Raw genomic sequence first — 26,002 nt, forward strand, 5'->3', positions numbered from 1 at the left:
GGCCTCGGCCTCCCAGACTGCAGACCCTAAGCTCCAGGTTCGCAGGGCTGCGCGCCGGAACCCCTAGGACTCGCTGGCAGAGCCTCTTTAGAACCACATTAGACCAAGCTGTATCATCTTTTATGTACAAAGTTGTTCGTTGTTTTTCAGCTGCCAGGGCTCCCAGTTTGAGATCACGTCACCGGAGCCTGCCCAGATGAACCAAGCTTGCAACACGGGGGGAATCCAAGCGCTAGGACTGAGGAGTGGGACTGAAGTAAGAAGCGCACACCGCAGGGCAAGATCCAGGATCCAATCAGATAGAGCCCTGGTGTCATCTAATTGCAAGATCCAATCAGATCACACCTTATTACCATAAGCTTATAAAACCCCACCCAGCCCCCGGCTCGGGGAGACAGGTTTGAGCTTTCTTCCTGTCTCGTCGCAGTGCAGTCCACTCTCTCCAGCAAAAACCCTGCACTTTGGTGTTTGGCTTTCCCTGGTGCACTGGCAGACGGGTCCGGTTTGGTCTGGTGACACTCTAGGCCGTGCTTACACACTCACCAGGCCTACCAGGACACATTCGCCAGGCCCTCCAAACCATGCTTACAGTAACCACTAGGCTGCACACGCGGGCCCTCCACACCACACACCACACCACACCACACCACACTTGGCCGCACCCCCGGAGCCGCACCTTCAGGTTCTCCAGAATCCGCAGGGACCTCAGTGCCAGCCAGGCCACACAACCCAGCACTCCAAGCCACACTCACTAGACCCACCTGGACCACCAGGCCACACCTCCGAGTGCTCCAGATAGCGCTTGCCAGGCCCTTCCAGACCACACTGGCCAGGCAGCACCTCGCAGCCCTCCAGGCCATGCTCTCAAGGGTACCACCATGCCAGGCTGCACCGGGCCCTCACGTGCAGCTCGGTCAGACCACCAAGTCACACTCTGCCGGCCCACCAGGCCGCACTTCCAAGCCCAAGCAAGCCCACAGTGATTAGGCCTCCTCGAAGCCACAAAGCCTGGTGATCCTGACTTCACAAGCAGCCCTCCTGCCTGCCGCAGGGCTACAGCAAAATTATATTATTGCCATGGCAATTAGAACCTACAAGGCAGAGAACCCTTCCTGTCCTACTTCCTGATTTGCTCAAGCAAGTCTTTCCTCTCTCCCCTGCACACCCACTTAGCGTTTCCTTCAACATACACTATTGATGCTATTTTGCCAAATTTAAAAAAAAAAAAAAACTCATCCAATGTTTTTTTTACTTCCAGCTTCTCTATTTATATGGATACTCTTTTAAAAAGATATTTATTTTCTTGCTATCACCAACACACTCCTTGGCCACCCCTCTTGTCCCCTGAACTGGCTGTTCCCCCAGAGAGACACACAGCTCACTCCTTCAACTTGAGGTCTTTACTTACATGTCACGTTCTCAGTGACACTTACCCTATTTAATATCCTTGCACACACACCCCTGAGCCCTCAGTACTCCTGATTACCCTTCCTTTCTTTTTTTATAGCAGTCATCATGGTTTAACGTACTACTTAGCCATTGCTTTTTTCATCTGTCTCCCACCCTACTAAAATGTAAGCTCCATGAAAAAAAGAGATTCTTGTCTTTTGTAGTGACTGACTCAATTCCAGTACCTAAACCAGGGCCTACATATCACTGACAGTCAAATATTTATTACAAATAAACATTAACTGTTGGCTGTTTTAATATAATGCATACATATAATTTTAGATGATTTAACCAAGTAAATAAGAAAATACACTATAAATTACTGAACCATACCCATACAGATTGTTCCAGCATATGTGCCACAATAAACAATGCTACCAAAAACCTTTTGTAGAAATATCTACATATAGTACTACTACTTCTATCCGTTTGAGTCACAAAAGATTATGTGAATATACGTTTTAAAACGTAACAGGTATTGCCAGACTATCAGGAGAGACCATAAATCAGATAAAAACATGAGTTGTATCCAAAACTCAACCAGGTAGCATCTTAAATATCCAACAGAATTCTAGGTTTTAAGAAAATAAAAGACTTAAGAGGAAAAGGCATTTTCACATCTTATGAGTCAAAGAGATGAAAGATACAATCCAATGATCAATCCAGATGCCTGCTCTAGATTTCTGTGAATGCATACAAGAATCAGACACTACCAAATCACTGGAAGTCAGGGGCCAGGCTCTTTAGAGTAAAGGAATCACCTGGGACGGCGACTACAGTAGGACTCACTGTGTCCTACCAGGTCACTAACAAGAAGCCAAACAGAATTCCAGGCTCTAGTGGTAACCTCAATTAACACTGTTCCCTAGTGAGTACATTACCTCAAGTTAAATGGGCTGGTAACAGGCTTCCTAAAATGGATATGGAGCTTTAATCCTCAGAAGGTTAATTAAAATCATAATATTAATATTTGATGTGATAGGAAAAATGTGAACGTACTTGGTATTTTTACTGCAATATTTAATATAACTCCAATCCAAAGTTTACAACTCAGCAATTAATTCAGACTTATGCCACAGTATTAGAACATTTAAGAGAATTTTAGGTTTATCATAACTAGTAAATATATAAGAATTATTAAATATATAATACTCTTAAATGTATAATTATTGTTACACTGAATTTTTAACTGTTAAGTCAGACATCTGAGGTACTTAAAAAGGAAATCAAATACAGTTGACCCTTGAACTGCACAGTTCTGAACTTCCCAGGTCCACTTACACATTGATTTTCTTTCCCCTCTGTAACCCTAGAACAGCAAGACCAGTCCCTTCTCTTCCTCCTCCTACTCAGCCTACATGAAGACAATGAGGATGAAAATCTTTATATGATGATCTACTTCCACTTACTGAATAATAAACATACTTTTTCTTCCTTATGATTTGTTTTTTCCTGAGACACGGTCTCACTCTCTTACCTAGTCCTGGGCTCAAGCAATCCTCCTGCCTCAGCCTCCCAAGTAGCTGGGACTACAGGCATGTACCACCATGCCTGGCTAATTCTTTTACTTTCTGCAGAGATGGGGTTCCACTATGTTGTCCAAGCTGGTCTCAAACTTCTGGGCTCCACTGATCCTCCCACCTCAGCTTCCCAAAGTGCTGTGATTAGAGGTGTGAGCCACCACATCTGGCCTGATTTTCTTAATAGTTTCTTTCCTTTACCTTACTTTATTGTAGGAATACAGTATTTAATACATATAATATGCAAAATATGTGTTAATCGACTTCATGTTACTGGTAAAGCTTCCCATCAACAGCAGGCTATTAGCAGCTCTGGTTAGAGGGGAGAAGTTAAACGTGGATTTTCAACTGTGCAGGGGGTTAGTGCCCCTAACTCTAGTGTTGTTCAAGGGTCAAATGTATATAAAATGTATAAACCACTTTAAAATGTGAAGATAATTAGGTTGCAAATGGGACCAAATATTGTTCACAGGCCCTATAAAAATGATGGCTAACATTTGCTAAGATTCACATATGTAGTATCATTTGCCTAAGGAAACACTAATGTATGATTATTTTAATTTCTTCTGAGCTCCTTGGATGTGTGGATAATGTATGATTCCTCAATTTAAAATAATGTAATGTTGCTTAAACCAGCATTTAGGTCTTCATATTTGTTTCTCACTATAAAAAATTTTAGGGCAGCAGTCCCTAACCTTTTTGGCACCAGTGACTGGTTTCATGAAAGACAATTTTTCCACAGACTTGGGTTGGGGGCAGGATGGTTTCAGGATGATTCAAGCGTATTACATTTATTGTACCCTTTATTTCTATTATTATTACATTGCAACATGTAATGAAATAATTATACAATACACCATAGTGTAGAATCAATGTGAGCCTGAGCTTGTCTTCCTGCAACTAGATGGTCCCATGTGGGGGTGATGGGAGACACTGACAGATCATCAGGCATTAGATTCTCATAAGGGGCCACAACCTAGATCCCGCGCATGTGCAGTTCACAATAGGGTTCGTGCTCCTATGAGCACCTAATGCTGCCACTTATCTAACAGGATGCAGAGCGCAGGCAGTAGTGCAAGCAATGGGGAGCGGCTGTAAATACAGAGGAAGCTTCACTCTCTCACCCGCCACTCACCTCCTGCTGTGCAGCCCAGTTCCTAACAGGCTACAAACCGGTATCAGTCTGTGGCCCAGGGGTTGAGGACCCCCACGTTAGAGCACTTTAAAACTCACACCAGGCCAGGCGAGGTGGCTCACACCTGTAATCCCAGCACTTTGGGGCACCAAGGCGGGCGGATCACTTGAGGTCAGGAGTTCAAGACCAGCCTGGTCAAATGGTGAAACCCCATCTCTACTAAAAATACAAAAAAAAAAAAAAAAAAGATTAGCTGGACATGGTGGTGCCTGTGATCCAAGCTACTCAGGAGGCTGAGGCAGGAGAATGACTTAAACCCAGGGGGCGGAGGTTGCAGTGAGCCAAGATCACACCACTGCACTCCGGCCTGGGCAACAGGGTGAGATTCTGTCTCAAAAAAAAAAAAAAAAAAAAACTCACACCAACTATTATCTTCCCAAAAGGACTGAGAGACAACCATCTTCCTACAGCAACATATAAATAAATGTGCCCATTTCCAGGCTCCCTGCCAGCACTCTATGATTCAACCACTTAAATTTCTGCCAACTTCTCAAAGAAAAATGAGATCTCATAATTGCTCTGATTTGCATTTATACCTGGTGATGCGGCTTAGCTCTGTCTCGCCACCCAAATCTCATGATGAATTGTGATCCCGAGCGTTGGAGGTGGGGCCTGGTGGGAGGTAATTGGATCACAGAGCTGGTTTCTAATGGTTTAGCACCATCCCCAAGTGCTGTCTTGTGACAGCGTTCTCACGAGATCTGCTTGTTTAAAAGGGTGTAGCACCTCCCCACTCCTCTCCTGTCACTATGCGAAGAAGCTGCCTGCTTCCCCTTCACCTGCTGCCATGATTTTAAGTTTCCTGAGGCCTCCCCAGCCACGCTTCCTATACAGCCTTTGGAACTGTGAATCCAACCTTTCTCCATAAATTACCAAGTATCAGGTAGTTGTTTAAAGCAATGTGAGAAAGGCCTAATACACCTGGCTTACTAGTGAAGTTGTATCGACCGTCTGGATTTCTTCTTTTGTGAATTACCTGTTCTTTGACTTTGCCATTTTTCTCCTGGGTTGTTTGTTTTCTTACCAATTTTAAGAAAACTCTCATCCTATTAGTACATTGACAAACATGCTGGAAATGTTTTTCCCAGTCTAGCATATGTCTTTTGTCTTTAGAACACCTTTTAGTCATTAAAAGGTATGTAATAAGAAATGTTCCTCTTCTCCTGTATGGCTTCCAGGTTTCCTTGAGGAAGGCTCTTCTAGATTATATCTACGTGTTACTAATTTTTTTTCCAACGTTCTCTTGTCTTTTTACTTTCAAATCTTAACTGAGCTGCAATTTCGATATGTGATCTAAAGGAGGGATTGAACTTTGTTTCCTAAGAGACAATAGCTACTTACACCCAATTTTTTGGTTGTAAGTTATCTTAAGTTACCATATATATTTGGATCTATTTCTATACTAGCTCTTCTGTTCCTCTGATCTGCTGGGAGCTCCAGTTCTTGTGGTCGTTTTGAAGGTTCACATTTTTTCCTTTCTAGCAAGATCAAAAGAAGTTTGTTCTGAGATGTCCTCTCAGAACCACACACTCAGATCTCTCATCCTGGTCTCCATTTCAGCTCCAATCTGTCTGATGTGACCAGATGACTCACATAAAAACACAGCCCTGAGTGAATACACAGGCTCTGGAGCTGGCTGTCCACATTCAAATCCAAAAGCACACCACCTCCAGCAAGGTGCTCATTGTGGAGGCTAAAGTAACTCCATTCTGGAGGCCAAACAGCCCTGCTGACTTCTGATTAACCCCAGTTTCAGGAAGGCCTCCAAGATTTCCAGTTTATCTACTGTTCCTCATGTAAGAGCAGGCACTTATCATGAATCCTCCCCTTAGGTCAAAAAATCTACTTCCATTGTCCTACACATCCCTTCTGAACCACCCCTTCCCTATGGTGTATGAGCCCTGGGTCCCGGGTGGGTAATGGCGGAGGGATTCATCTCATCTCGTGACTTCTGGAGATGTGGCTTCTATTCACAAGTCCCTATTAAATGTTCCTTTCTGAGAAACTGGGTGTCAGCCTCTTTCTTCAGCCTCTCAACTTCCTCGGACTCCGGGGGCAGATGTGCATAGACCCGCCCACTGTGGAACACAGATCCATTTTGCACTTCAGTTTCTTCATTTGTAACATGAGGGAAATGAAATCACCTACTTTAAAGGGTTGTTGAATGAATTAAATGAGATATTTTACTTTAAAACATTAGGCCTAGCACATGAATGTGCAACAAATTTAGGTATTTTTATTGTATATGCAAATTAGATTTGATTCGGGATTATCCCTATGCTACTGTCAATGTCACTCTCGTTCACTCATACAAACTGCTCTCTCCAGTTGAAGAAAGGGAGCCGTTACTGACAGTCCTGAAAGTATATATGATGACTCCCTCTGGAAGTTTCAAGCTGTGGGAAGGGGATTGGTCACATGTATTTGGGGGAAAAAATGAGATTGGAAACTGCTAGTTTATAAGAGTATCATCATCAACTTAACCTGTAAGTTACTTTTTAGTCATCTAGTTATCTTTGGTATCTCCCCCATAAGCATCCTTTCCTATTCCACGTGGCCAGCTTCCTAAAAACACCTTCTATCACATCACCTCCCCGTTACCATCACAAAAGATCTGTAATGGATCCACTCCCTACCAGGAAATAACAACTCTCCTCCTCCCTGGCTTTCAAGGCCCACAGAACTTGGTCAAACTCAAACTCTGTCCAGTGAGGCCAAGCTCACAAATTATCCTTCAAGTAAGTTGTCTCCATCTGGCATTAGTCTACGTGGTACTATACTATACTAATACTATACTATACTATACTGTACTGTACTGTACTATACTATACTACCATAAACTCAAGACATACTTCCATTAGCCAAAAACATTGAAATATTATAATAAAATCAAGAAGAAAGCTACTTTTCCTTCTTTCTGAACATAACACTGACCAACAGGCTTACTTGTGGCCTTTCTCTGTGAGTTCTCAAAAGAGCACAATGAGGAAATTGGCCATCTCATCTGTAAGTTTCCTAAGTATATCACCAAAGGGTAACATTTGTCAGACCCAATAATTCACGACAATCCAGTGCTTTCTCAGATCTCAATCCCAGGCCCCAAATCCCTCTCACCAGGTTTTTCAGTCTGGATGGTCTCTTTGTAGAGAGAGAGGGAAATCAAACAGGAACTGGGCCTCAACCAGCAGACCTCGCACTCCCTTATCTTCTTACTCTAAACACTGCTTTCTACAAAGCTCTTTTAACTGTGTTTAGGAATTTCCACGCAAAATGACAAGTGGGGGTTTCTTTTGTTTCGAGACAGCTGAACACAGTTGTCAGAGGCCAGTTCTCAGAAGAACCAGGGTTACAGGCGAGCAACCATCACCAGAATGGACTATCAAGTGGAGAGTACTGGAGCCTAGTGGAGAACCCCTGGGACGAAGCCAGGTCAAAAAAAGAAAAGGAAACAAGAGAGGGGCAGAGAGCGGCTAGGAGCCCTGAGGGACTTCGTATTCCCTTGAAAGGGGTGGTGGGAATGCCACTGCTGCCCCTCGCCTCTGTGGCCAACTGCTGGTACCCAAACTGTGACAGAGCTTTCCTGCCCTCGCAAACCCAAACACTGGTGCGGGCAGCAATTTGGGGGTGTCCTGAGGGCATTACATCAGACTACCGCTTGTGCCAGGTTGCTCACCCTCCAGTGGACCTGGGTGGCAGCAGCAGCGGTAGCGGGCATCATACTAAGGGCAAAGCCCTTGGAGGACTGCCTGGGGAAGCTCAGCACTGATGTCTCTAATCACCAGAGGCCCCACAGACCTCTTGGCACCTGCTGAGACTGCAGCAGCAACACAAGGCTGGCTAGACCCAGGGGAGCTACGGGGTTCCCAGAGGCCTACCCTCAGGGAGTGCTGCTCCTAAGGGAAGAAAGAGTCCAGTATGCCAAGGGGGCACCCCTTGGGACAAAGGAGACCAGAGCATTCACTTTCCTGTGCCCAGGAGCATGGCCTGTGGGCTGAGAGACTGTGCCACCTGCAGCAGACACAGGGGTGCTGTACTCAGCTCTGCAAGGGAGGAGCATGCTTCCAGCCCAGGAGCCAGGTGGTCTCAGTGCTTGGGCACGGATGTGGGGAGTGGGACTTCTCCTCTCCTACCCTCCACCCACTGCTGTTGGGCACAGTCGTGGCTGCTCCCACAGGTTGGCACAGGCACACGGGACAGTGGCCATTCCGTGGCTGTTAGGCACAGCTGTTTCCACTGGCAGTGTACCCACTGGGCCAGGACTTGTATAAAAGGTGGGGCCCCACCCTCTACACAGACCCACAGCATCCCTGTGGCAAAGAGCAGGAGAGCTACAAATCTGTGTGCTTTGGGTTGAGGGAGGAGGCTCAATGCAGAAGACAAGTTGGTAGTAAGCCATGGGACAGGTGTCTCTCATGGCACTCACTACACTGCAGCCTGAGACAGACAGCGATGTTCTCATGTTCTGAATGTCCCCAGCACCAGGACGGGGTGTGACAGGGAGGCAGATTGTATTCCTATCTGCCCAGGCCATAGAGCCGGGGCAGTCCCCACACCTCCCCACAGACACCTTGGCAACTTCTACAGAGCTCCCCCTGCTACCCGTGTTAGGGCTGGTGCTTGAATCACTGCAGTATCCAAGAGAATTGGCAGTTCAGTTTAGCTTTCTCCCCTACTCAGGGGTTGAGCAGGGAGCTCAGGCCACTGTGCATTCCACAGACCACGTCACTGCCTGAAGCAACAGAGCTTCCCCCATAAACAAAGGTCACGCATAAACCCATCGGATTCCACTGCAGCTAGCTTCTACCAGTAAATACCACCTGCTGGCCTGCACAACCCAATATAAATTCTGCTGCCAGAAGTGCAAAGCAAAGGAGAACAAGATAACTTCCTGAGAACTCTGCCTTCCAGGCCCAACGGGAGATGGGTGAGGACCTTGCTCACACACCCAGCACATCACTACTATCACTAGCATTTGAGAAAGCTACCACAAAAAGGCCATCTATAACCAAGAAACTCAGAGTCTTTGTCACTGAAAGCACCCAGAACTGAAGTCAAACAACTATATACAACATACATTATATTCACATTCTCAAGGGAAAAAAAATTCTGCCAAAGTAAATTTAAAAATAAAGAAGAGATAGTTTATCCAGATGAGAATGAAGCAGAGTAACAACTCTAGAAGTATTTTAAAAAAAAAAAAAAAAAAAGAGTGCTGCGACATCCCCAAGACTCACACTAACTCTCCAGCAGTGGACCCTAATGAAAATGAAATCCTTGAAATACCAGATAAGGAATTCAAAATACTGATTTTAAAGAAACACAATAAGATCCAAGAGAAAGTCAAAAAACTAACACAAATCAGAAAAACAATACAGGATCTAAATTAAAATTTTACTAGAGATAGCTATTTTTTAGAAAACCAGACAGAAATTCCAGAAATAAAAAATTCATTGTAGGAATTACAAAATACAATTGAAAGCTTGAACAGCAGACTAGACCAGCAGAAAAGAGAATCTGATAGCTTAAAGACAGGTTTGAATTAACCCAGATAAAAGGTATAAAACTCACATATCTTAAAAAAAAAAAGATCCAACCATATGTTGCTTACAGAAAACCACCTAACTGGTAAAGACAAAGACTCAAGGTAAAGAGGTAGGAAAAGATATTCCATGCAAACAGAAACCAAAAGTGAGCAGGAGAAGAAATACTTGGACAAAACAGCCTTTTAAGTCAACAACAGTTAAAAGAGAAAACAAAAAGAAGACCATTAAATAATGATAAAGGGATCAATTCAACAAGATATAACCATCCTAAATACAAATGCACCCCACACCAAAGCACTCAGATTCATAAAATAATTACCACTAGACCTAAGAGGAGACAGACAGCAACGTAATAATAATGAGAGACTTCAACACCTCACTAAGAGCAGTAGAAAGATAATCGAGACAGAAAATCAACAATAAAACACTGAACTTAAATTGGACTCAGGATTAAATGGGCCTAAAAGATATTTAAAGAACATTCTACCCAACAACCACAGGACATACATTCCTCTTAGCACATGGAACACTCTCCAGGATAGACCATATATTAGGCCACAAAACAAGTCTCAATACATTTTAAAAACTGAAATCATATCAACTATCTTCCCAGATCACAGTGGAATAAAACTAGAAATCAATTCCAAGAGGAGAACTCTCAAAACTACACAAATCCATGGACATTAAACAACCTGCTCCTGAATAACCTTTGGGTCAATGACAAAGTTAGGATGAAATGTAAAAATTTTTTGAAATGAATATAAATAGAGACATAATAGACCAAAACCTCTGGAATACAGCAAAGCAGCAGTAAGATGAAGTTTATAGCACTAAATGCCTACATCAAAAAGAAAGATCACAAATTAATGACCTAATGTAACCCTCATGGCACTTGAAAAAAAAAAAAGAACAAACCAAATTGAAACCTAACAGAAGAAATAACAAAAATCAGAGCAGAACTAAATGAAACTAAGACCCCACCCCCAAAAAATGCAAAGTATCAACAAAACAAAGTTGGTTGGTTCTTTGAAAAGATAAACAAAATCAATGGATCACTACTCAACCAAAAAAAGAAGAGACGCAATTCAAACAAGCACAATCAGAAATGAAAAAGTAGGCATTAAAACTGGTACTATGGAGAGACAAAAGATCATCAGAGGCTACTATAAACATCTCTACACTCAAAAACTAGAAAACCTAGAGGAAATGGATACAATCCTGGAAACATACAACCTCCCAGTATTGAATCGGAAGAAACAGAAATCCTGAAAAGACCAATAACAAGTAGTGAGATTGAATCAGTACTTTAAAAATCTCTCAAGAAAAAGCACAGAACCAGACAGATTGAGAGCCAAATTCTACCAAAGGTACAAAGAACTGGTACGAATCCCACCGAAACTGCTCGCTGCAAAAAAATAAAATAAACTCAGGTTGGAAGGAATCCTCCCTAACTTGTTCTATGAAGCCAGTAACACCCTAATACCAAAGCAAGGCAAGGACACAACAAAAAAGGAAAACTACACGCCAATATCCCTAATGAATACATGCAAAAATCATGGCCTAGAAGAATTAGTATTGTTAACATGACCATAATGACCAAAGCAATCTGCAGATTCAATGCAGTTTTTATCAAGGTACCAAAGTCATTTTTCACAGAATTAGAAAAACAATCCTAAAATTCATATGGAACCATATGAGTAGCCAAAGCCTGAATAGCAAAAGCAAATAACAAAGCCAGAGGCATCATGTTACCCGACTTCAAATTATACCTGAAGGCTATAGTAATCAAACAGCATGGTACTGATATAAAAATAGGCACACAGATCAGTGGAACAGAATAGAGAACCCAGAGTCAAAGCCACATACTTACAACCAACTGATCTTTGACAAAGTGGACAAAAACATAGCACTGGGGAAGGGATACCCTATTCAATAAATGGTGCTGGAAAAACTGGACAGCCATATGCAGAAGAATGAAACTAGATCCCTATCTCTCACCATATACAAAAGTTGGAGACTTAAATGTAAGATCTGAAACTATGAATATTCTAGAAGAAAACCCAGGAAACACTATCCTGGACATTGGCCTAGACGAAGATTTCATAACTAAAACCTCAAAAGCAAATGCAACAAAACAAAAATAGACAAGATTTAATTAAACTAAAAAGCTTCTGCACAGCAGAGTAAACAGAAAACCTACAGAACGGGTGAAAATATTTGCAAACTGTGTGTCTGACAAAGGACTGACATCCAGAATCTACAAGGAACTCAAAACAATTCAAAAGGAAAAGAACCCCTTTAAAACAGGGCAAAGGACATACACAGACATTTCTCTAAAGACATACAAATGGCCAACAAGCATATGTAAAAATGTTCCACATCCCTAATCATTAGAGAAAGGCAAATTAAAACCACAATGAGACATCATCTTACACCCACTGGAATGGCAATTATTAAAAAGTCAAAAAGCAAAAGATGTTGGGAAGAATGTAGAAAAATGGGAATGCTTACATACTGTTGGTGGGAATGCAAATTAGGATATCCTCTATGGAAAACAGTATAGAGATCTATCAAGGAACTAAAAATAGAACTACCATTCCATCCAGCAATCCCACTATTGACTATACACCTGAAGGAAAAAAATCATCATATCAGAGAGATACCTGCACTCAATATTTATCACAGCACTATTCACAACTGCAAAGACGTGGAATCAACCTAAGTGTCCATCAATGGATGACTGGATAACAAAAAATGTGGTGTGTGTGTGTGTGTGATTTCATTCTTTTTTATGGTCAAATTCCACACCTTGGCCATAAAAAGAATGAAATCACATGTTTTGCAGCAACATGAATTAAACAACAGCCCATTATCCTAAGTAAAATAACTCAGAAAGAGAACATCAAATACCACATGTTCTCACTTGTAAGTAGGAACTAAACAATATGTACACATGGACATGGACAGTGGAGTAACAGACACTGGAGACTCAGAGAGGTTGAGGGGTGAGGAATTAGAAATTATCTACTGGGTACAATGTACACTATTCAGGTGACAGGTATTAAAAACCCAAATTTACGACTATGCAATATATCCATGTAACAAACTGCACTTGAACACCCAAATCTGTAAAAATGTAAAAATGTTTAAAACACAAAACAAAATGACAGAGCTACCACAGTAAGCTTCTCTCCCAAATCCAAAAGCCTAGCTAGCATCCTCTTCTAGTTATCAGACGATCCCTAGTCACATACCATCACCATGTCATGACCATCCATTGTGGTCAAACCTCATTATTCTAACTGCCTTAGTGAAAGGTCACCACAGACATCCATGTTGCCAAATCCAAGGGCAATGTGTTCTGCTTTTCTGTCCGCCCTGCATCCCCTCCTTCAGGTATCTGCCCTGACCCCACTCCATGTAACCTGGTGCTATCAATCCACTTGGATTCATATTCTTCACAGGAGGATAGCGATCCTGATCCAAAAGGCATACATTTGTGGAAATGAAATGAACCCTAGGAAAGAAGGGGCTGCACCTTTTTCTCTGAGACTGCCAATCAGGACTATTTAACCTTTAATGTAAGCCTAACTCCAGTGACCATCTTTGATGGCAGACACACTGTCTGGGAACCACAGCCAAAACTGGAAGGTACAAAGGAGTGGGAGTGAGGGGAGCACTAAAGGAAATGGGGCTGGGGAGAATGTAAAACAGGGTTTAAGAAAAATGTGGGTGAGAAGGGAGAGCCATCTAGGAGACATCTTTCAATATCAAATACACATCTACATAATTCTTCGTAAGGGTTGTCTGCATAGTATCCACTAGACAGAACTAACCTAGTTTTAGCTCATACTAGACATTCAAACTGTTATCATTTTTAACTACTAACAAATGTGTATTATGTATTATAAACATTTATAATTTATAAACATTCATAATTTTTGTATAGCTATATACATATAGCTATACACAGTCATTTTTGCAAACTTGGGGAATCATATTGTCAATCCAGTAATTTAAGGTCGTTTTACTTACCCACTGAATGATAAGTGTGTGTCTTCAAGTCGTGCATACAAACAGCACTTGATGGCCCGCACTGGACAATATCCACACTTCCGCAGATGTTGATTTTATAAAGTACATTATTTTTGGTATCAACAGCTTCCCATGTATAACTGGAAAGGAAGAAAAACAACTTGTCACTGTCACTGATTTATCAAAAATTAAACTTCTCTCTAGTTTTATTCAAGCCACATTTGCTTAAAACTGCCACAAACTAGAAAATACACTTTCCTTAGCCAAAACACTAAAAGTCAAGTATGTTAAGTTGCAAAGAAGCCAGGGCAGAAACTACTAACACCATCTGTTTCTGGTTCAATCCACTCTGAAGCTACCTCAGGACTCAAAGATCATCAAAATAGAAATATCTGGCTGGGCGAGGTGGCTCAGGCCTGTAATTCCAACACTTTGGGTGGCTGAGGAGGGTGGATCACAAGGTCAGGCGTTCGAGATCAGTATGGCCAACATAATGAAACCCCGTCTCTACTAAAATTACAAAAATTAGCTGGGCGTGGTGGCACATGCCTGTAATCCCAGCTACCTGGGAGGCTGAGGCAGGAGAACTGCTTCAACCTGGGAGGTGGAGGTTGCAGTGAGCCGAGATTGCGCCACTGCACTCCAGCTTGGTCAACAGTGCAAGACTCTGTCTCAAAAAAAAAAAAAGAAAGAAAGAAATATCTTACCATTAATTTAAGAATATCAACTCAGATCAGTGTATTGGTCTGTTCTCACACTGCTAATAAAGACATACTCAAGACTGGGTAATTTATAAAGGAAAGAGGTTTAATTGACTCATAGTTAAGCATGGCTAGGGAGGCCTCAAGAAACTTACAATCACGACAGACGGGGAAGCAAACACATCTTTTTTCAGCAAGCAGAAGTGCAGAGCAAGAGGGGAAAAAGCCCCTTATAAAACCATCAGATCTCATGAGAACTCACTCATGATCAGGAGAACAGCATGAGGGTAACCCCTGCCATGATTCAATTACTTCCCACTAGGTCCCTCCCACGACACATGGGGATTATGGGAACTACAAGCTGAGATTTGGGTAGAGACACGGCCAAACCATATTAATTAGTAACTGCTCAAGACTCATGCTGAATATAAGATAGTAATAGCCTTTCCAATCACACCAAAATGCTGAAAAGCCAAAGGATTTTTTAAGTCTATTTTATTAAAAAGCTAGCTATGGCACGAAAGGCAGCTCCACTTTTGCTTTTTCCTCTTAGAGCTGTAGTTCAGATCTGAACTTGCAAGACAGAACTGTGCAATGAGTCAACTATCAGATTCGAAATCACACAAAATTCACTACACCAAGCATTAACACTCATTGTTCAAACCTCTGGCAAAGCAGATAGTGAGTAATTGCTAATGTATCAACCAGTATACTTGGGACAAAATAGGTGGTTTCCCGGTTCTGCGAAAACAATTCTTCTCAAATGTCTACTCTGCCCTGGGGAGAATGTTTTGTCCATTTTGAAAAATGGGGATCAACTCCTCAGCAGGAGTAAAAACAGAAAAGGAAGAAAGTGACTTAAAACGTCCTTGCAAAATGTAAAAAATAAAGGCCAGGCCAGGGTCTCATGCCTGTAATCCCAGTACTTTGGGAGGCGAAGGCCAGAGGATCACCTGAAGCCAGGAGTTTCAGGCCAGCCTAGGCAACATAGCAAGCTCCCATATCTACAAAAATACTTTTTATTATTTTAAATAGAAAAGCTGTTATTTAACTCAACAGTATGGCTAAAAGGAGAGGCAATAAGTTAAATCAGAATTGCTTAGGCTAGGCCCATTCAGGAGTTGAGGAGGCCCTGGGGTAAGACCACCATATTTATCTACCTAGCAGTGTTATGCAGCCTATGCAGTACCCCGTTGACGACAGAAGCACTCCCTCACAGAAGGAGCCGTCCACTTCCCAGAGCTCCCTTCCACAGTGCACCAAGGCAATGACTCAGCACAAAACCAACCACCAGGTCCCCCACAACATGTCCCCCTCCCTGACCCTGAACTAGTTTCAACAATGGAGGAGCCATAGTGGCCCTATTGGGGTACGGGAAGACAAGGTGCCAAGAACTCCTAGGTCTGGAAACCCATCGAATCCACCTGCCAAGAAACCAAACCACATACACAGGCCTTTAAAAGCAGGGAGATGGAAGGTCTGATGGTCACTAAGTGGTTACAAACCTGAAGAGCAGGCTGGGGTACTTAGGTGCCCAGCCTTAGGGTGACACCCTTGGGGTGTTACTCCTCAACTCAGCTTCTTCATCAGGAACATGTTAAGAGTTATTATCTCCTAGACTCAGGATGATTCAAGGACGTGAGAAAATAACCCAAGTATTATCAGGCACAGAGAAAAATCATCCATAAAGGCTTGTTTCCTTTGCCCTTCATTCACCTTTATTCATGTGTTTCACAGGTATTTCTCAAGTACTTACTGCGGGAGGCACAGGAGAGTACAGCAATAAACAAAACAAAGAGGCCCTGCCCTCTCCGAGCATATATTCCAGGTTGCAGGATACAAGATAAACAAGTAAACAAAGACTTGGCTACTACTCAGGAAAAATGCTAATCTCTTATTCAGGAGCCATAACTAGTTTCTCCAGGATACCAGAGACAAACCTCAAGAAGCGGCAGTGACATCATTAAGCTATTTCACAATCCTAAGTATATGATATTGGTGCATGAGGGTGTCATTTAAAATAAGTTAACTGGTAGGAATCAACGCTAAAGAGATCCACACATACCTAAAATGCTATGCTTTCCTTTTTTTTTTTTTTTTTTTTTTTAAGACTGAGTCTGGCTCTGTCACCCAGGCTGGAGTGCAGTGGCACGATCTCAGCTCACTGCAAGCTCACTGGCAAAGTGATAGTGAGTAATTGCTAATGTATCAACCAGTATACTTGGGACAAAATAGGTGGTTTCCAGGTTCTGCGAAAACAATTCTTCTCAAATGTCTACTCTGCCCTGGGGAGAATGTTTTGTCCATTTTGAAAAATGGGGATCAACTCCTCAGCAGGAGTAAAAACAGAAAAGGAAGAAAGTGACTTAAAATGTCCTTGCAAAATGTAAAAAATAAAGGCTGGGTTCACGCCATTCTCCTGCCTCAGCCTCCCGAGTAGCTGGGACTACAGGCACCCGCCACCACGCCTGGCTAATTTTTTATATTTTTAGTAGAGACGGGGTTTCACCATGTTAGTCAGGATGGTCTTGATCTCCTGACCTCGTGAACCCGCCCACTTCAGCCTCCCAAAGTGCTGGGATTACAGGCATGAGCCACTGCGCCTGGCCGGCTATGCTTTCCTTAAAAGAAATCCAGCATTTTTGCAAAGGGGATATTTAAATAAGGTAAAGAATGTGTGTGCTTGGGGAGCAGAATCAAGATTTTAAAAAGAATAAAATGAGGGATATTGTCCTGATAATCTGGAAATCAGGGCTGCTAGAGAGAAAAGTGTTGCTCTATTCAATTATATCATTTTCTCTATTTGCATTTCATACTTGTTTTGTCAAGATTCATCAAATGTAAGTGGTTATGGGAGTAGGAAAGGAGGAGCCTATTAAAATACTTGAACACTGACTTTTTTCAGGGGGTTGATTTAACCACTCAGCACAAGGCAGCCCTCCTCCAGGCCTGGCAACCTCAATGCCATTCAAAGCCATCAGCAGCACTTGAGGCAAAGCCACCAATATCTCAGAGTTCTTAGTCACAGCTTTAAAACGAAGAATGGTCACAATAGGTTTCTAAACTTCACTCCAAAGACACCTGCAAGCTGTCAGTACTTAAAACATTCTGATGTTTCAATGGACATTATGTCTCCTTTAAAACAAATTAATGGTAGGGCGTGGTGGCTCACGCCTGTAATTGCAGCACTTTGAGAGGCCGAGGCAGGCAGATCATGAGGTCAGGAGTTCAAGATCAGCCTGATCAATATGGTAAAACCCGGTCTCTACTAAAAATACAAAAATTAGCCGGGTGTGGTGGTGCGCACCTGTAGTCCCAGCTACTTGGGAGGCTGAGGCAGGAGAATCGCTTGAACCTGGGAGGTGGAGGTTGCAGTGAGCTGAGACTGCGCCACTGCACTCCAGCCTGGGCAACAGAGCAAGACTCTGTCTCAAAAAAAAAAAAAAAAAGGAAAAGAAAAAACTAAACTAATATGCCTAGCCCCTAGTATCAACAGGAGCTCAGAAACCGTCATGTGGTTTAAATAATCTATCTGAAAATTTATGAAGAATATTCCAAAAACTATTATGTACTCTGGTATGCACTCTGGTTAAACTATCACTAGACATGCTTCCACTAAAGTAAATATTTTTTAAAGACTATTTCATAATAAACTTAAAATCATATAAATAACTGATAACAAGTTTTAAGAAATCACATGTTTGAAACTAAAGGATTCTAAATTTCTTTCCACATTAAAGGCCAAGCCCCTAGAATGGCCTAAGCTAAAATCATTCTTAAATTGGTATTAAAGTTTAAAAGCACCATGATCACATGATAGAACTAGAAAATGGCTTCAGAAGCAATAAAATTATTACAGACTAAATAAAATTTAATGATATATTTGAGGAATAATAAATTTTTTGTCTGAAAGTTTGTCTATTAGAAAATTCTCTACCCGAAGTGCACATATACAGCCAGAATTAGGCAACTATTCCACAACAGTATGGTTCATTTAACAGCCAAGCAAATGAAACCATTCAGCTGAGATTCCCAGAAAAAGCCTACATTCTAGACTAAGTTATCTGAGCTTACACAAGTAAAGACTTAAGAAAAAAACTGACAGAAAAAAAAAAAAAAAAGGAGATCAACATATTCAATCAGAGAAAACTAAGCTGTAATACTAAGATGTTAAATGTTAGCAACAAACAAGCTTCTGGAAGAAAGTATCTGCAAGCTGTGTGGAAACACAGTCTTCACTCAAACACACACACACACACACACGAAGGAATGTGTTGAATACATTTTCTGGAAGAAAGAACTTCAGGCCATGTGCGGGTGGCTTATGCCTGTAATCCCAGCACTTTGGGAGGACAAGGTGGGAGGATCACTTGAGGTCGGGACGTCAAGACCATTCTGGCCAACATGGTGAAACCCTGACTCTACTAAAAAAAAAAAAAAAAACCACAAAAATTAGCCAGGCATGGCCGATAGTCCCAGCTACTCGGGAGGCTGAGGCACAAGAATAGCTTGAATCCAGGAGGTGGAGGTTGCAGTGAGCCAAGATCGCACCACTGCACTCCAGACTGGGTGACAGAGTGAGATTCCCTCCATCTAAAAAAAACAAAGAAGCTCTGCAGCAGGATAGGTAAAAAAGCCCAGTGAGCATTTTCTTGAAACTCTGTCAAGTCTTCTAAAAGTCACTGACGCTATGCTGTATTCCATCTCGACTGAAGGAAACCAGCAGGACACAGGAGGAGGAGCGGGGAGAACTGCAAAGGCCCACAGAAGCAGCTTGTCCACTGGAAACAACCCAGGATCCCTGCCCGTTGTCCCAGCCTTGCAAAATCCAGTGACCATCCTCAAGGGAGGCAGCCTGATTTCAGTTAGAATCGCTCTTCTGGATGCAAAACCATCTGTCCAAGAACCTTGGTTCTTCAAAACCATCACTCTGGGACAGAAAATGTTCTAGAAAATCAGCAAAAGTAAGTAAAATCTCTGCTATTCTATGTCATTTTTCAGAGTGTAAAACAGCCAATGGTCCCTCTCTCATTCTCAAAAAATCCAAATGCATTTCAAAGCCAGCCTAACAGCTGGAGATATACACATGTGCTGCAGCAGCTCCTCCAGACAGTGCTCCCCGGCCGAATCCACAGCTCTGGCACTACCTGCAATGGCACTTTATACAGCTCAGTGGTGGCATCTTCTGAGGTGCCTGTTATCCCCGACACCGTCACTCTGGGACAGTAATGTCCTCCCTCCTGGAACAATGACTGGCAGATGCAGGATCAGCATCTGCTGATGGCTTGAGAAGGAAACTGGCCAGTTTGGCTAAAAACGCATGACAGCACAGCTCTCACCCACACGGCTAACATGTGAGCCAAATCTCCCCACAGAACTGGACGCCATTATCCAACCCTCCCAAGTTCCTCAGCTTTGAGGCCAAAGATCCCAAGGCTCAGAATGAGGAACTTGCCCAGCATCACAGAATTACAAAGTGAAGAATAAACCCAGGCAGTGTGAGGCCCAAGGGTGAGTCCTTAACCACTTACCGTAAACGGCTGCATTTATTTTCCATTTTAAAAAATGGTTTTAACTTTTCAGAAAACATTCAGTTTCAGTTACAACACAAAAACTGGCAAAACATTCCACAAAACTTTAGTTTAAATCTTGTCACAATAAATGCCATTAAAATGATAGATTCTGTACAGCATAAAGATCTCTGAGTTCCTATTATATTGCCAACCACCTATACAATTTGATTCAATAAAATGCTAGTCATATAGACAAATTAAAGTCATCCCTTCATGGCACCTTGTAATCACAGATACAAGATCCCCAGTAGAGGCCTGAAACCAGGAATATGGCTTCAGATGTGGTTTTTTCCTTTACATACATACCCATGATTAAGTTTAATTTATAAATTAGTTGTTATAAAAGATTAACAACTAATAATAGTACAATTATAACTGTAATAAATGGTATGTGATTATGGCATCTCTCCCTGTCTCAAAATATCTTCATATTTTCAGACTGCAGGTGACCATGGGTAACTGAAACCTTAGGAAGTGTAACTGCTGATGGGGGGACTGGTTTACCGTCACTCACTTAATGACGGGGATACACTGTCAGAAATGTGTCATGAGGCAGTTCTGTCACTGCACAAACATCACTGAGTGTATCTGCACACACTTAGATGGTGTCACCTACCACAAACCTAGGCTATATGGTATGTCCTATTGTTCTCAGGCTACAAACCCGCACAGCATGATGCTGCATTGAGTACCACAGGCAACTGTAATACATGATACCTATCTAAACATAAAAAAGGTGCAGCAAAAATATGGTATGAAAGATTAAAATGGCACACTTGCCTAGGGCACTTACGATGAACGGAGCCTGCAGGACTGGAAGTGGTTCTGGGTGAGTCAGTGAGTGAGTGGATGTAAAGGCCTAGGACCTGACTGGACACTTTTATAAGACTGGTAGTGCAGTGGGTTCGTGTACAGCAGTATTACCACAAACGTGACTAATGCATTGTGCTATGGCATTACAACGGCTACAGCATCACTAGGTGATAGGAATTGTTCAGCTTCATCACAATCTTCTAGGACCAAGGTCATTTATGCAGACAGTAGTTTATGCAGTCCCTCATTGGCCAAAATGCTTCCTTCTCATTTTTAATGTCATGGATACTACTTGAATAATAAAGGCAGAATTCTAAGAGTGGTTGAACCCATCTGAGGACAGCCTCTATGAAAAAGCTGTGAACTGTCTGAAGATTCAGACCCCATCACATCACGCTATCAACAGATCATATGCTTTCCTTGCTCAACTTCTTCCCCAAGCTTAAACTTCTGCTACTCTATACTCCCAACCCAGTTCTGCTTTCTCTTCTGCACAGTGCGAATTGCCAAACCCCAGAGCATTGCCTTCCACAACCTCTCTTCCCATACCCAACTGGTTTCCATGGAAATAATACCGATTCCTTCAGCCGGTTCCTTCCCACTGGCTGCACTGTCCTTGCTATTTCTATACAAGCAGCTTGTGAACTCCACAAACAAGGACCACATCTATATTGTCTTCCTCAACTCAGATGCACACTCTCCTTTAATCAGACTACTCAGCTCAGCAGAGTCCAACAGTGAGTATCATCCACAACTCAGAAACATTCTACAATCATACCATCAGGCCCAGCAGGAAACAGGGAGCAGCAGAAGTCACACACAAGGCAAATGACTTTAGAAGATGTCTGCTTTTAAAGCAAAGTCTGTGGTTGAAACATACCCTATTTTTTTAATTTAACAAGGACAATTAATTTAACCATATAAACCAAGCACATCGTCAGAATCTTTCCCATAAAGAAAGCTCAGATACTGTTTTGCTCCTGACTGTAATCTCACTGCTTCTGCTGAAACCATCCTGGAGAACTGCAGTCAGTTCACGCCTGTTCAGAAGCACAGAGGTTCCATTTTAACCTCATTTGCTTGGAATTTCATAATATCCTGAAAGGTGTTGGCAGATTACCAGTTAGAAGGAAGCACACAAGTAACAGACTGTCAGCCAACCCAGAAACAGGAAGGTGTTTCTACTTTCCTGCTACTGTTCCAGCAAGGGCCGCATTCAAAACCCACCCTGGTCAAGACGAAACCAATCGAGGGGCAGCAATGAAGAAGTGAACCTAATCCCAGGCCGACACAGCTTCCTGGAGTTCAAAAAGCTGAAAACAGAGAGATGGAGAGCCATGCCATCTTCACTGAGTGAGTTCTAAATGTCTGTCCAAAAATGAAAAATAAAAAATTCAAAATACTATGTCATAGGGATACAGATATAGAATATCTTTAAACTGACATTGGTATCTTAATATGACACCTCTCAGAGATTTCATATATGCCATCAGTGAATGCTTACAAAACCACAATAGCTTGCGAGATGTAATTTGGAGTTCTTTCCTTTTAAAAATAGCTAGCATCTAAAGTATGTAAAATTCTATGATCAAAATATATGGTATGCTCAAGTTCTTAAAAGAAAACAAATCTTAGAAAACTGGGTTGTTTCCTTTCAACACAAAACATCTCCATGAAGTATCACTCTGTCCCTTCCTCATTTATTGCCATATAGCCAAACTCTTTTAAAATGTATCTTAGTTTCCTCAGTCCCTGTAAATCTTGGGGTTATGCTAATTGTCATGTAACTATTAAACATTTTATTACTGGCCTGCAATTAATAATCAACACATAAAGCAAGATAAAGGCAGGATGGGATCAGTAATAATATAAGTAGGCATGTGTGAATCTGTAATTTGGTTTCCTTAGAAGACAGAAACCCAGCTGGTGACACATAAGTGAAATTCATATAACAAGATACGTGGTCACTAGCTAGAGAAATGTTTCTCTGAGGCTATAGCAAGCAACAAATCTAACACCTTGGAGACAAAGAGAATGTGAAGTCTTTCCAATCTGAACAGCCAAAAAACATTTTCCTACTTTTGACATGCATGCAAGTCCTCTCACAGAATATTCAAGAAATCACCTGGCCCACTACTGCCCCTTATCAGTATCAGTGTTTCAGATCATACATATCCAGCACAGTCACCTTCAGAAATCCAGACCAGTCTCCTAAACTAAGGAGGAAGGGAAAAAACAGCAGGAAAGAGGAGCAAGGAGGCCAGGTTCCCACACTGGACCTTGGCAGCAGAATGTCAAGAACGTGAGGTAATCACTGTCGTCAACAACTTTCTATTGCCTACACTAAAACAGAAACAATCTGATTTGCACAAAGACTCCTACCCCGAAATAAAGGCTGGGGAAGCACATGAGTTTGACACAGCATGGCCAGGGCTTATATAGGAAGTACTTCACTTCCTATTCTAACAAACCCACAAAGCTGTGGACAAAGATACAGGGCCGACAAATACAAATAAAGAGAAGCAGGGAAGTGCCAGACGTCAGCCTTTGGTTTTCCCTGAGAGGTATCCAGGGTCTGGAAGGAAACCCGGTGCATAGAGAAGGATCCGGTTAGAAGCTCTAAGTCAAACATGGCATCTAAGTCAACGTCAGAACCCACAGAACCAGGGCAGGCAATGGGGACTGCGTAACAGAGGTCACCTAGAATAGACAGGGGAGAATTCTCCTGGCTACCCTAAGAAAGGAGCCATGAAGAGACTGGGCCAGACTCCTGCCCCAGTGCTGACCAACAGGCTGCGTGAGATACAGTCTCTCCCAACTCAACTTCCCCGACAAAACTCAGCTAGCCCTCAAGGTCACTGTGAGGGAAAAAACCACCACCAGGAACAGAGAGCTTTTGAGAGAGACTATGATCTAAAGCTTTCATTTGAATCCAGAGAGAGAGCTGGACGGCTTAAAAACTAAGTTTACAGAAAAAGGTGAGTTGGCTGGGGGCGGTGCCCTCTGAAAGGAGTGTCACAGGATACTGGCAAAGAACTGGAGGGACAGCCCGGCAGGCCCCTGTCCGGAGGAATCTCCGCAGAGCTGATGAAGACAGAGACACATGCACTTAGACAAACACACACACACACTCAGACACACATGCTTGCACTCACACACTCATGCACTCACACACGCATTCACACACACATACACTCAACGGCCTCCTGGGACTTCTCAGGACAGGCATGCCACTCTGGGCCTGCCCGCCCTGCACCATCCACAGCAGAGACAGGTGAGTCCAGAGCTTCCAGCAGGAGAGCAGCGGGGGAAGCAGGACCCATGCAAACACGCCAGGGCGTGGCATTCCCAGGAGGTGGGCAAGTGCCCTCTATAACAGAAAGCTACCAGAAAAATGGCCGGCCCTCTCTCTGCTAGCCTTGGCTCAGATCAACTCCACGGTAGAGGATGCAGGCCAGTATTTCAACTCTAAGCCCTGCTCCGTGATGATTTTCTTCCAATAAGAGCAATTACCTGGGTGGTCTCATACCCCGCTCCTCATATACAAAGAGGAGTTGTAGATGGGCTAACCCCCTGCTTCACCACGTGGATGTCTGAGTTCAACCACCTTTAAGAACAACCCAGCCCCCAGCGCAGAATTCAGACCTTAATATTCAGCCCCCTACTCTCCCTGTCACCAAGGTCCCAAAAAACCCTCCCAGACCCAGGGTCCTTCCTGGAGTGTGCAAACTACAAGGGAAGGTGGGCCTTTCTAGAAAACTCGCAGCCTGTCAGCTCAGCTGGGTGGCCCACGATGCCAATGAGGCCACTGCCAAGTGGTGGTTCCTCACAAAGGCCAATCAGGTGGACACAGGAGAAAGGCCCCTCTCTGAAGATGCTGGGGCCAAACATCAGACAGCAGAGGCTCCGCAAAGCCTAACACCCAGCTGGGGCTGCTTAACACCCAGCTGCTTCACACCCAGCTAGGGCTCCCTCTCCACCTTCTTGGAGACACAGAACTGATAGCCTAGTGAGGTCCTAGTGAGGTACGTGACCTTGCCTCAGGTCACAAATTTACAAAGTGGCCAAGTCCATGTTAGAAAGAGGCTTGTCCTGCTCCAGAGCTCAGGCTATCTCCATCGCAGCCTAAAGGCAACCTGAAGAGGAAAAGCAGCTACCTTGCTAAACTGCAACCCTTATCTAGGGATCTCACAGCTCCCTAAGGCAATCCAAGCAATCAAACCTTCCCCGTGCCTTTGAATCGACCAATCTACTGAAATCCGCAAGGGCTCTGGTTTTCACCCAGAAGGAGCCCAAAGTCCCACAGCCTCTGTGACCTGGCCACAGCTAGTCCTCCACACTCTCTGGCCCCTCCCTCCATTCTCCCAGTGACTCAGCCCACCCAGCCACGCTGGACCCTTGGCTGCCTCTCAACCAAGTCAGACATGCTTCCCTCTGGGTCTGACACGTAGGCCCCCAACCCGGGTGCCTGGTTCACTCCCTCACTTCCAGCCTCTTACAGAAAAGCCTGGGGACAGTGGACTCTCCTATAAAATGGCCCCATCCTCGGGGCCCAACCCCTGACTCTGCCACCAGCTCTCCTCTCCCTCTGCAGGGCCAGCAAAGTCAAGGCCATGAGCTCACGCTGCCTGTCACTCTAAAGGGGTGACTCTAAAAAGACACAAAAGAAAAGAGAGAAGTGCTGGCATAACTGACGCATTTCAAGAGCAGAGACCAGGTGGAGGGAGGGTGCCTCAGGGGAACAATGAGGGTGACTCACTGGAGTCTCAGACTTGCCACTTCTAGGAAACCCACTTCTTTAGCGCTTCTATTCTGGTGGCTTGGCACTCTATTTGCAGGCCACAGGGGGGTGCAGGGAGTGTTGGGGGAGGTTTTTAAGTACTAAACAGCTGTTTTAAAGTGTATAACTGATTCTGGAGTAGAGAGAACCGTGCAGATGGCAACGAGGTAATTTTACACACACTCAAAATCCAGTGGTGGGCCCGCTCTGAAGGAGCTCTCTCCTCCTCCCAGCACACAGCAGGCATGAAGAAGGTGGCAGCCCTGACTGCAACACCCTCCTGACCTTCCCTCTAGGCCACAGCCCACAGGCAACTCAACTGCAAAGGCCAGTTTTCGCTGTCACACATTCCTGAAAACAGAGCTTGGGCCAGGACTTCCACCATCTCCCTCA

At 43.4% G+C, this 26,002-nt stretch overlaps 1 protein-coding gene across 1 annotated transcript in view; it reads right to left on the reverse strand.

Moving 5' to 3' along the window:
- The window catches only part of IGF2R (insulin like growth factor 2 receptor), a 138,567-nt gene that overhangs the window by 103,006 nt on the left and 9,559 nt on the right, over positions 1-26,002 (reverse strand). Inside the window, exon 2 of the mRNA XM_017853516.1 lies at positions 13,743-13,882. Within this exon, the coding sequence (XP_017709005.1) occupies positions 13,743-13,882 (140 nt within the window). The remainder of the gene's footprint in view (positions 1-13,742; positions 13,883-26,002) is intronic.

The sequence above is a fragment of the Rhinopithecus bieti genome, unplaced genomic scaffold (genome assembly GCF_001698545.2).
Source record: "Rhinopithecus bieti isolate Rb0 unplaced genomic scaffold, ASM169854v2 scaffold_37503, whole genome shotgun sequence".
NCBI lineage: Eukaryota > Metazoa > Chordata > Mammalia > Primates > Cercopithecidae > Rhinopithecus > Rhinopithecus bieti.